Source organism: Cervus canadensis, chromosome 21, assembly GCF_019320065.1.
Source record: "Cervus canadensis isolate Bull #8, Minnesota chromosome 21, ASM1932006v1, whole genome shotgun sequence".
Classification (NCBI taxonomy): domain Eukaryota; kingdom Metazoa; phylum Chordata; class Mammalia; order Artiodactyla; family Cervidae; genus Cervus; species Cervus canadensis.
In genome coordinates, this window is record NC_057406.1 from 4,017,594 (window position 1) to 4,030,110 (window position 12,517).

General features: G+C 56.3%; 1 protein-coding gene across 2 annotated transcripts in view; it reads right to left on the reverse strand.

Annotated features, from left to right (window-relative positions):
- FBLN1 (fibulin 1) overlaps positions 1 to 12,517 on the reverse strand; it is an 81,382-nt gene that overhangs the window by 31,003 nt on the left and 37,862 nt on the right. For both annotated transcript variants that reach the window (XM_043440105.1, XM_043440106.1), the window contains exons 12-14: positions 10,514 to 10,633; positions 9,555 to 9,686; positions 7,458 to 7,581 (exon numbers count right to left, since the gene is read on the reverse strand). In XM_043440105.1, the coding sequence (XP_043296040.1) occupies positions 7,458 to 7,581; positions 9,555 to 9,686; positions 10,514 to 10,633 (376 nt within the window). The remainder of the gene's footprint in view (positions 1 to 7,457; positions 7,582 to 9,554; positions 9,687 to 10,513; positions 10,634 to 12,517) is intronic.

Here is a 12,517-nt window from a genome sequence, read left to right on the forward strand (position 1 = left end):
GAGTAATCACACCCACACTGTGAGGGGGCATTGAGGGCCATTTTTCAGATGAGGAAACTGAGGCTGAAAGAATCAGTGGCTTTCTTGAGGTCACAGAGTGTGTAAGGAAGCTAGATTTGTGCTCAGTCAAGTATTTTCCTGTCTTTCCTCACTAAAGCTTTGTACTCTAGGCCCAGTTCCCTGCCTGTATTCACAGGACCAGCCAAGGCTTGGGGCAGAGATGGAGACAGGTCCTAATTTCCTGTGACAATATGAGGAGCGGTTTTAACTTCCTGTGACAGGATGGAGACACGTCCTAACCTCCTGTGACAGGTCCTACCTTCCTGTGACAGGATGGAGACACATCCTAACTTCCTGTGACAGGATGCAGACAGGTCCTAACTTCCTGTGACAGGATGCAGACAGGTCCTAACTTCCTGTGACAGGACGCAGACAGGTCCTAACTTCCTGTGACAGGACGGAGACACGTCCTACCTTCCTGTGACAGGACGGAGACACGTCCTACCTTCCTGTGACAGGACGCAGACAGGTCCTACCTTCCTGTGACAGGACGCAGACAGGTCCTAACTTCCTGTGACAGGACGCAGACAGGTCCTAACTTCCTGTGACAGGACGCAGACAGGTCTTAACTTCCTGTGACAGGACGCAGACAGGTCTTAACTTCCTGTGACAGGACGCAGACAGGTCCTACCTTCCTGTGACAGGACGGAGACACGTCCTACCTTCCTGTGACAGGACGGAGACACGTCCTAACTTCCTGTGACAGGATGCAGACAGGTCCTACCTTCCTGTGACAGGATGCAGACAGGTCCTACCTTCCTGTGACAGGATGCAGACAGGTCCTACCTTCCTGTGACAGGATGCAGACAGGTCCTACCTTCCTGTGACAGGATGCAGACAGGTCCTAACTTCCTGTGACAGGACGGAGACACGTCCTAACTTCCTGTGACAGGATGCAGACAGGTCCTAACTTCCTGTGACAGGATGCAGACAGGTCCTAACTTCCTGTGACAGGACGGAGACACGTCCTAACTTCCTGTGACAGGATGCAGACAGGTCCTACCTTCCTGTGACAGGATGCAGACAGGTCCTACCTTCCTGTGACAGGATGCAGATAGGTCCTACCTTCCTGTGACAGGATGCAGACAGGTCCTAACTTCCTGTGACAGGATGCAGACAGGTCCTAACTTCCTGTGACAGGACGCAGACAGGTCTTAACTTCCTGTGACAGGACGCAGACAGGTCCTACCTTCCTGTGACAGGACGGAGACACGTCCTACCTTCCTGTGACAGGACGGAGACACGTCCTACCTTCCTGTGACAGGACAGAGACACGTCCTAACTTCCTGTGACAGGATGCAGACAGGTCCTAACTTCCTGTGACAGGATGCAGACAGGTCCTAACTTCCTGTGACAGGATGCAGACAGGTCCTACCTTCCTGTGACAGGATGCAGACAGGTCTAACTTCCTTGTGACAGGACGGAGACACGTGTGACAGGATGCAGACAGGTCCTAACTTCCTGTGACAGGATGCAGACAGGTCCTAACTTCCTGTGCAGGATGCAGACAGGTCCTACCTTCCTGTGACAGGATGCAGACAGGTCCTACCTTCCTGTGACAGGATGCAGACAGGTCCTAACTTCCTGTGACAGGATGCAGACAGGTCCTAACTTCCTGTGACACGATGGAGTCAGGTCCTAACTTCCTGTGACAGGAGGGAGACTCGTCCTAACTTCCTGTGACGTGATGGAGACAGGTCCTAACTTCCTGTGACAGGACAGAGACACATCCTAACTTCCTGTGACATGATGGAGACAGGTCCTAACTTCCTGTGAGAGAATATTTATTGCTTCTAAATTCCTGTGACAGGATTATGAGGATAGGTTTTAACTTCCTTTGACAGAATAAAGACAGATTCTAACTTCCTGTGACAGGATGGGGACAGGTTCTAACCTTCTGTGAGACGATAAGAACAGGCCTATCTTCTGTCTCTTGAACTCCATCACAATGAGAAGGCAGCTGCCTTAGAAGCAGAGCCAAGGTGCTGAGCCCCACAGGACTTGACAGAGCGTGTCCCAGGAAGTTTCACCATCTTAACTGTGCTTGGATTCTCCAGTTGGCAGTATCTACTACTGTCCTTGTCTTCCATCATGCCTCCATTTCAGCTTTTCAGTTTCCAAGCCTCGTGTTGGGTGACCAGAACTTATTTAACACTTGGCATTTATTGTTAGCAAGCACTGTCTCTTTTTACATCCTATGCCCAGGCTCTTTATCAGGACTCACTCACTGGAATCCTTTCATTTACTTGGCCGTTTACCATTTTGAGCTCTTAGAAATGGCAGCCCTAGGAATGAGCTCCATGCTAGTACAGGCATGTGACAATCAGGAACACTGAAGACGAAGGTTTTGTGAGGGAGACAGCTCACAGGCAGAGGAGAGCAATGGGAAAGAAAGCAGGTGTGGGTACTGCTGAGGGGCAGCCCACCCCCATAGACACCCAGGTCCAGGCCAAATCGGGGTGCGCCAGGTGACTGTGGAAAAACCATGGAACATGCCTGGCCTCGTGCTGGGTAAGTCAGAGTTTCTCTTTCCCCAAGCTCCCCTTGCTGTCCCACACGATTCTTGTTTTACTAACAGGAAGACCAAAGCACTTGTCCATGACTCCACAGTCTGTACTGAATGGCAGAGGCAAAGTTGGCCCGACTCTTTGTGACCCCACGGACTGTAGCCCGCCAGGCTCCTCTGTCCATGGGATTTCCCAGACAAGAATACAGGAGCAGGTTGCCATTTCCTACACTAGGAGATCTTCCTGACTCAGGGATCGAACCCATATCTCTTATGTTTCCTGCACTGGCAGCTAGATTCTTTATCACTGAGCCATCTGGGAAGCCCTCACTTCAGAGGCTGTGTGTACACACACACACACACCCAGCTGCTCTGGGAAGCCCTCACTTCAAAGGCTATGTGTACACACACACACACAACCCCAGCTGCTCTGGGAAGCCCTCACTTCAAAGGCTATGTGTACACACACACAAACACACACACAGCTGCTTCAGGAAGGGCCTGGTGGATCTGGCCAGCAGGTGGTGCTAGAGTCTCCATCATGTGTGTTAAATTTTCCCACGTCTCCCACGTCCAAGATCAGGCTTTTGACTTGCCAGATGATTAACACGGCATGTGTGGAAGGCAGGGAACGTGAGGTGTGTGTGAAGTTCTGCTATCGCCCCCACAGCCATCATACACCAGAGAGCAGAACACTACTTCCTCCCCGATGGTCTCCACACCCCCGACCCCACAGAGCACCCACGCCCTTCCTCCCTCTGGGCATTTCTGGGCCAGGCTCCTTCCAGACCACTCCATTCCCACGGCTCTTTGGCTTTGTCTCCAGTACCCAGCATCAGCTTGACACTCACTACGTGCTTTATATTAATACACGTGCACAAGTAAATTCGGCCCTGATTTTCCTGGTCAGTTGCAACTTCAATGACCCCACTCTGCTCTACCCCATACTTACTAAAAACATCCCAGAAAGCGTAACTACTGCCTCTGGCAAACTGCCTGTCAGACCGGGGGCGGCACTGAAGTCTTTGTCAGCTGGTGTGTATCGATGGAGGAGGGGCCGTCGCCACCGCATCTATCACAGAGCAGAGGAGGCCCAGAACCCGGGGACCACCCACCTCGGTTTCCATCTCGACCCGCATGAGAGAACAACGTGCCCCAAGTTTTCAGTTCAACGACTTTACTCAGGACACCCCAAGTTCCACGGAAATGCAATTATTGGAAGTCACCACACACCAGAGAAGAAAGGTCCTCAAGGCCAGCGCCTTCTCCTGGGAGGTATGGCCGCCTGAAGCTCACAGCCGTCCCCGCCGGCAGTTCCTGTCGTTCTGGACACAAGCCCCAGGAACTAGCCAGGGCAGGTTGCCACCCACTCCGCTCACCGGAGTCACACCCTGGGGCCGGGAGCTGTGCCAGCTAAGGCCGCCAGCCTCCCTCTGGCCCCAGCGTCTGAGACCCTGGGTCTCGGGGTCTGCCCCGCTGAGGGGGTAAAGAGGATGTTTTCGGTCCCATCCCGGGCTCAGGGACACTTTGAATATCCCTGCTGTGGGGAGGAGGGAACTGTGTGGTCAGGATCTTAACAGCCTGGTCAGTCCTTGGGGCCCAGACCTGCGGTTTGTGGCCCGGCCTGCTGGGTCATGCTCCAGTTACCGCCCTTCGGCCGCCGGGGAAACTGGCCAGAAGGAGGCTGTTTGTGGAGAGAGAGAGAGAAGGCTGAGGCCCAGTGACAGAGAGAGAAAGAGACAGACTCAAATCCTGCTGGTCAAAGCTCCCTGAATGTTAAACCATGGAAGTGCCGGTTCCTGGGTCCTTTCTAATACAGCGCTTTTAACTTGTAAAAATTGCTTTCTGAAGGTCAGATAAATTCTTTAAGAGGGTTTTTGCAGAAAAAGAAAAGGGCCGTGAAACAGAAAACTCCAGTCTGAGGAGTCCGCAGGGCTGAGAGGCTCAGCTTCGCCTCCCCTGGCGCTCTGGCCTGTGTCCTGCCCACATCTACACGACGTGTCAATGGCCCTAAGCTATCGGGGCTCCTGTGCTTCCAGAGACACAGCCCCCCCGATACATGACAAGGCAACCAAGACAAGACCCCCACCCCCCAAGGCCTGCCAACTGAGGATTCCAGGCCCGGCCCCCACTTCCTGCGCCCAGCGCTGGGCTCCTAGCTGGCCCATGATTCCTCAACAGCCCTTCAGAAGCCGAGTCTCGTCTTCCCGTCTGAGGACTGAGCGACTCTAGACCCGGACGGTCACACAGTCAGCCCACAGGCACACAGTCAGCGCAGAGCCACAGCTGCAGTTGCTCTGAGGAACGTCTGGATTCTGAGGATGAGAACAGGGTGGCTGGTGGCCATCCTCCTCACCACCACTCTGTTTCCCAGGCACGACGCTGGCCGTGGGCTGGGCACCCAGAGCGTCACAGTTAATCCTCAAGGCGCTGACAAGTAGGTATTGTCAGCACGTGTTACAGAGGAAAACGGGCCCCAAGGTGACCAAGACCCCAGATCACGGCACCGAGGAACAGGAGAGCCAGGCGGGGAGGGCAGGATGGGAGTCCCAGGCCTGGTTCCTTCCTCCTCCAGGCAGATTCCCAGGTTTTGTCCTGAACCAGACACCAGGGCCACCGTCTGCCTTCCTTCCGTCCATAAATACTGGCAGTAAAACGTGCCTGGGGGCACCTACCCCCAGCCCCCCAGGCTGAACCCAGAGCGAGCCGTATCCCCACAATCGCAGGTCATCCAACAGGAACCCAGAGGGCGACACCACAACGCCTTTACAGTAAGAAGTTTACGGGACCTGCTGACGGTAAAGGGCAAGGTCAGGGGACCTGGAATGGACCGAGCTTGGGAGGCAAACCTAAGTGAAGCTGACACCAAAGCCAGATCGTTCCAGAATGCCACAGCATCTCCGTGAGGCTTGAGAACAGTGAGGGGTCACAGACCGGACCCTCAGGGCAGAGGACTCACCTTTCCCAGCTCCACCCACCTCCTAGCCTCTGCTCCGGCCACTGGGTGGCACTGGCAAGCAGCACCTGCTCAATGGGTCCACAGTCTTCCCTGGAGGGGCTGCTCAGAGCCTCAACGCCCCCACCCCCACCTTGACCGTGGATGGCGCCCACTTCCTGCGCTTAATACAGACAATGATGGTGCTCCCTCCTTATCATCCCCCAGGGAGCAGGGTGATGAACCCAAGTGATGGGGACAGACCACGCCCTGGAGCATCAACCCCTCAGTCAGCAGGCGTGGTTCCTTGCTGGGGCACCCCATTTCCTGGCTGGAACTCCTCTGTTGTCCTTTAATGCAGGTCCACGCCCATCCCACCTTCCACTCCCTCCCTCTCACCAACTCTAAGTACCCCTGCCTTCTGTTCCCAACCCCGCCGCTAGCCGGAAGCCCTCCTTGATGAGAGCACACCTGCACTCTGCCCACGGCTGTTTCTGCATGGGCTCCTCCTGGGCTCAGAGCAGGGCACCAGGGCCCTTTGCAGGCCCACTGTCTGCCCAGGTGCCCGCACACAGTAGGCTCAAGGTGAACAGTCCCCAAATAATTAAAACCGTCCCCAGCTGCGGCGCGGCGAAGGACTCCACAGCACCCACGTGTGAGGACCGGGGAGGGGAGCCGACCGCAGCCACAGTCTCAGCATGCGATGCCAGCCTGCCCACCCCCAGCGTCGGAGGCGTGAAGACCCCGTGCAGGGCAGCCTCCTCCTCCCCGTTTGCCTTTGTGACTGCACCTGAGTCTGAGGTCGATAGCAACCAGCCCATCTTCCAGAATCCTCGAACCCAGACACAGACAAGGGCCTGGGAGGGAATGAGGGAGCATGGACAGACAGACAGGAGCAGCTCAGCCTCAGAAAAAGGACATGACCGCTCTTTCCGGCTCAGGAGCACCAGCACTGCCTGTTGTATAAGCCCCCGGCTCTTGGAAGGCTGAGTGCTGGCAAACCCAGCCCTGAGATGGCTTTTCCCTACTGGCAAGAAGGCCTGCTAGGGAAACAGAGAGGGTGGGGAGGGGGTGAGGCCAGAGGCTGAACATCCCCGATGCTGCGAAGAACAAGAGCATCTCCTGCTCTAGCTTTAGGCCAGAACAAGTACACGACAGGGCCTGGGACCCTTGCCCCAGATGGCGGGAGAAGCAGGGCCAAGGTCAAGAGGCCGAGTCTCCCAGGCAGCCTGGCTGGGTGCTGGCTCTGCCTAGGCCAGGAGGGAAGGGATCCCGCATCCACGCTCCTGAGATCGGCTCCCACCAAGGAGCTTTCCCTGAAACGATCTCTGGGGGCAGGAAAGGAAACCCAACCAACAAAGCAAGGGGTGGGGTCGTGTGTGGTAAGACCAGAGGGTCGTCACTGCTCCCTGAAGAGCAGGGTTTCTGGACACCCCAGCAGACATCCCGTGGCCTGAGAGTCAGTGAGCTTACAATGACACATGGACACACAGCTTCAAGCTGAGAACCCAGACCCTTCTGTGCTGTTCCCACACCATCACTGGGTCGGACAGAATCTGGTTTTCAGGTGTGACCCACCCAGAGTCATCGCTACCTCCATCCGAGTCGGCACGCTCTGCCTTCTGCATCCCACAGAGGTGGACACTGAGGTCCAGACAGCTGTCCCTTGCCCAAGGCTCCACCCCAGGAAGCAGAGGCCAGGTTTCTGCCTGGCTCCACGTGCAGGCGGGTCAGCGAGGAGGCCCGCCGACTTTCAGCCCGTTTGAGCCCAATTTCCTTCTCTGAGACCAGTCTCACTGGCATTTAGGCGCCTAAGAACCAGGGATCCTTGAGCTTCCCAAGACCCACGTGGGAGGACACAGCTCATGAACACCCCCTTCCGCCTCGTGTAGGCCGGGAGCCCGGCCCCCAGGAAGGCCGACACAGACAGATGAGCGCGAGGCCCGAGGAACTTACGTGTCTGTGGAGCGGCGGTAGTTCTCGGGACACTCGAAGGCCAGGCAGCGGAAGCCGCCCTGGATGTTGAAGCAGGTCTCGTTGATGGAGCAGTTGTGGATGCCGGTCACACACTCATCAATGTCTGCAGGAGACCCCAAGGCAGCACGGTGAAGGCTGAGGCCCCCCAAGCCATCCCCGGCCCAGATGGGGGTGCCCAGGGTTTGGGGGATCAGGTCATCCTTGCCCTCCGTTGGCTGCTCTCCTGAGCACAGCCCCGCGCCAGCTCTTTTGTTTATAGGAGATTAAAATTTAATTTACCGACTATTCATGATCCCTGGAGTGAGCATAGTAACAACAGCAACCTCTAAATGATGGCCCTTGAAGTGTTTTACAGGAAACACTTGATTCTCAGTATAATTAAATGAGGCAAGTACTGGTTATTATCCTCCTTTTAGGAGGAGCTCATGGGCTTAAGTGACTGGTTTAAGGCCACACATTTTATAAGTGGGGGACCTGAGTTTTGAACCCAGGCAGCCAGCACCTCTCCAAGGCTCTCAAGGTACATCAGCCTTACCTCACATGCCACTTCTAACATCTGAGGAGGGAACAGGCAGAAGCCACTAGCCCCACGTTACATATGAGGAAACTGAGGCGGAAAGGGAGTCTATGTTGTGCCCAGTTTCCAAAGTCAGTGGCCATCTGGGTTGGACCAGAACCAGGCCTGGGGCACATCAGGAGTCGTCCCCCACCCCACAACTGTCCGGAGCAGCCAAATGGTGGGTCCAGGGGACGTGACCATACTAGAGGCATCAGCTGCATGTATGCGTGCTAAGTCATTTCAGTTGGGTCTCTTTGTGACCCCATGGACTGTAGCCCACGAGGCTCCTCTGTACATGGGATTCTCCAGGCAAGAATACTGGAGTGGGTTGCCATGCCCTCCTCCAGGGGATCTTCCCACCATAGGGATCAAACCCACATCTCTTTTGTCTCTTGCATTGGCAGACGGGTTCTTTACCACTAGCGCCACCTGGGAAGCCCTGAGGCATCTGTGAAGAGGTGCCAAATCCTGACCATTGGTGCAAAAACAGCAGGCCCCAGTCTCAAAGCCCGAGAGAGGCTCAGGAATGTGTTTTCGCTGTGTTTGGCAGGACCCCAGGCTGCGGTGAGGGCGCCTGGCCAGGTCATCTGCTCCTTCAGAAATGTGCAAACAGAGCGACTTCCATCCGGAGCTCTGGATAGCCGAGCAGTCCCTCCCAGCAAACGCCGCAGCTCCTGCTGCCTTTGATCACAGTCTGCAAACCCCCTTCATGACCAGAAAGGACATCTGCAGAACCCCGGCCCCCAGAGCCTCCGGGCCGCCAGCCCCGTAGGAGGCTCGCTGCAGGGGCTGGACAGTCCCAACCTCTGATTCAGCTGCCGCAGCCATTGCTGAGGGTAAGGCCAGCACGCCCGTTCTGGGGTTGCTCATTCACAAATATCTCCTTAGCTCCCCTCTCAGTAACCCAAGAGACAGTGATGCGATGACCCCTGGCGTGTTCTTAGAACTGGGAGCCGAGAATAGGATGCAGGCCACTCACCCTTCATTTAGCCGATCCCTGGCCCCTGCGGGAACCCCAGCCATAAAGTTCTTCGATACAGAGACCTCAGGGTGGGGACTCACCCTGACCAGGTCCATCCCCCTGCCAAGGGGAGACCAGCGCCCTGGGACAGAGGCCTGCACCACCGGTTCCCTGCTTTGCCCTTAACTCCTGGCAGGGCCTGGGTGTGTCGAGTGACTTAATGAGAGACTAAACAGCAATGCTAAGCTGTGGGGTCTGCTGGGTATTGAAGTCCTGCCTCCTTGATGCTGGACGTCTTCCTTTTAAAGGCTATCAGCCCCACTTCCGGCCTCCCCGGGGCTGCCTGAGGCAGAACAGGAGGACTCAGAACCCCCGCTGAATAAGCGTGCCTGAGTATGGGAGACCAGGGTGACCGTGGGGCGAGGACACACCCAGGATACAGAGTCGTCCCCCCGAAACGCACCCCATCTGTGCTGTGGCTGCTGGGCCTCAGGTTCCCCCCGCCCAGCAGAGCCCCGAGACGGCCTGGGAGACCCCGGGACCCTGCCCCACTCACCTTGGCAGTTGCGGCCGTTGGGGGCCAGCCGGTAGCCGGTCGAGGGGCAGCTGCACTGGAAGCTCCCGGGGACGTTGATGCAGCGGTAGGAGCAGATGTGGCCCCCCGTGGGCAGGGCGCACTCATCGATGTCTGCGATGGCAAAGCTCACCCTCAGCATCCGTGTGGACCCCCCACCCAGGCTGGGCTACATCCCCCAGTGGGCTGAGCTGTGACCTGGAAGTCAGCCCCAAGGGTGAGCTGGACACAGAGGGTCTCAAAGTGCCAGGGCTGGGGCGGCCACTGAGACCATCCCGCCAGAAGGGCGTGCTGAGTCCCAGAGAGGGAGAAAACCTAGCCTAGGGCCACACAGCAAGTTCTTGGTGTGAAGTTTGCGGGGCAGGGAGAGGGAGGCTGGGGAACAAAGGGGATCCAAGGGTTTTGGAATGGCACAGACAGAGGTACCCTCCCGGCTCCATCCTGATGCCATGATTATAAACATGCTAACAGACACACATTATATAATAAAAATAGGAATAACCTTACAAACAGCTGCCCTCTGAGCACCAACATTGTGCCAGGCACGTATGAAGTGCTCTTGAATCATCATTTGGTTTCATCCTCTGACCACCGGGTAAGGGTGGGATGAACCCGGATGTTACAGAGGAGGGTGGCCCAGGACTGTGAGGGGCTTCTGAAAGGCCAGAGGCCAAGGGTCGAGTGAGGGATGTGCCTCCTAGGCCCCGCCTCCGCCACCCCTGCCCTGCTCGAGGTCCGGGCGGCACCCATGGCCATCACAACTATTCCGTTTTATGGCACTAAAGAAAATCCAGGAGTGGGTTTCCTCCTTTACAAACCTCACTCTCAACAATGGGTAAAGTCCATCCAAACACATCTCAGAGAAAAGAAACCCAGGCCACTCGCCAGCCAGGAGGAGCGGGGAGTGGGGGACTGGAGAGAGGAGGCCTCTCCCCGCTCACCTTCGCAGGTGACCCCGTCCACGTCGCTGAGCTGGTAGCCTCGCCGGCAGTAACACTGGTAGGAGCCGTAGACGTTGGCACACTCCTGGCTGCAGGGGCTGCTGTTACACTCGTTCACGTCTGAAAGAGACAGGGTCCCCGAGGCCACCGCTCAGAACTGAGTCCCTGGGCTCCTGGTCGAGGGGTCATGACCTCCCTCGAGTTAACACACACACAGAGGCAGAGGCTGCCACATGTAGGGCCAGGGACCTGCCTGAGGTTTCCCCAAGGGAGAGAGGCTCCCGCTCCAGCCCCTCAAGGCTGGGGGCTCCGGCATCTCCCCACCCCCGCCACTGCCGGCTTCAAGCCACACCTACCCTGCAGCTCTTGATTCTGTTCCCTTTGCCTAGAACAGGGATCAGCAACCTTCCGGCCCACCACTTGTGTTTGCAAATAAAGTTTTATCAGTACACAGCCACGCTCATTCCTTTGCCATAGTCCACGGCTGCCTACACACTACAATGGCAGAGTTAAGGAGGCACATGGGACGCGGCTGGCAAAGCCTAAAATATTTACTGTGTGGCTTTCAGAAGAAAAATGTTTGCCGACCTCGGGCCCAGAAGTCCCTTCTCACTTTTGTTTACTGCTAATTCTTAGCAGGGCAGGAGGGGTGAGCAGGGGAGAATGTCCTTTACTGTCTCACCCCCTCTCACCGCTGCAGCCCCCCATGCCTGGCCTGGCTGTCACCTGACCCCCTGCGCGCTTGGTCACCTCTGCCCAGCGTGGTGTCTCATCACGTCCCAGGGACACTCCCTGAAGGCAGGAACCATGTTCTCGCTACACACCTGGGGCAGAGGGTGCTTTATGACTGCTCGCTGGTGGAATAACGCAGCAAGGCTGGCCGGGCCCTGGTCTGGGGCAAAATCGTCCACTAACAGGTAGGAGTATCTACTATTCGGTCGTTCAGGAGTCATCACGGAGAGCACAAGCCACAGACGACAGTAACAACGATGCCAGCAGTCTGCACGTCACGAGCGCGTCATCTCACGCGGGGCACCGTGAAACACTGGACAGCCTCCATTGTGTTTCATCCTCATGACCCCTACGAGTGGTACTAGGTGGGTCTCACTAGCCCTGTTTTGCAGATGAGGACCCTGAGGCCCAGAAATGCCAAGTTACTCTCAAGACCATAAACGTGACAGAGCTGGGACTTGAACCCAGGCCCGAGGGACCCCCCCCATCCCGCCACGCATGAATCTGGTTCCTTGTCATTACGTTTGTGTGTTGGGTCTGGTTCCTGGGGACGAATCCCAGAATCTCAGGGGAAGCCTAGCACCCAGGAGCCCCTCATACTGTCCATCCTTCGGGGTGAGAATTACATGCTGGGGTGCATCCTGGCATATCTGTGATCATCCTTCTTAATCCAGAATTATAAGACCTGCCGTGTCTGGAGGCTGGCTCTACAGGTCAGCCCCTGGGAACTGCGCTGCAAAGAAGGGAGCTTGTGAGGGACTGCTGAGGGTGGCCAGAAACCCTCAATTTCTGCTGACCTCCTCACCAAATTCCTGTGTAAGATATGACATCTGCTGAGCACCTACTATGTGCCAGGTCCTGGGCTTATCATCACATCTCAGTCCATCCCATCAAAGGGAGGCAGTGTTATTCTTGGCACCAGTTCGACTTGGTCGAATCCACCCACCAGAGACCTGACCAAATATCAGAATCAGCCCCAGACCATGACCCTTGAAATGCCTGCCTGGGAAAGCTCCACACTGCCAAAGAACTTGCTGTGTGTTCCAGCCCACGCCAGACTGTAGGCCCTGACCTCCCTTTTCCTTAGAGGCATTTACTTCAGAAAACCTGCAGATGTAAACCCTGCCTCTGTCCCTTTGAGATGTATCTTTTGCAACCCAGGAGTGTCCTTCTGAGGACATGGGAACCAAGCCTTTGAAATGCAGTCAAGAAGAGGGAGCCCCCCCTCAACTCCTACACTCTGCAGGAGGGTCAGAGCCAGTGAGCACACAC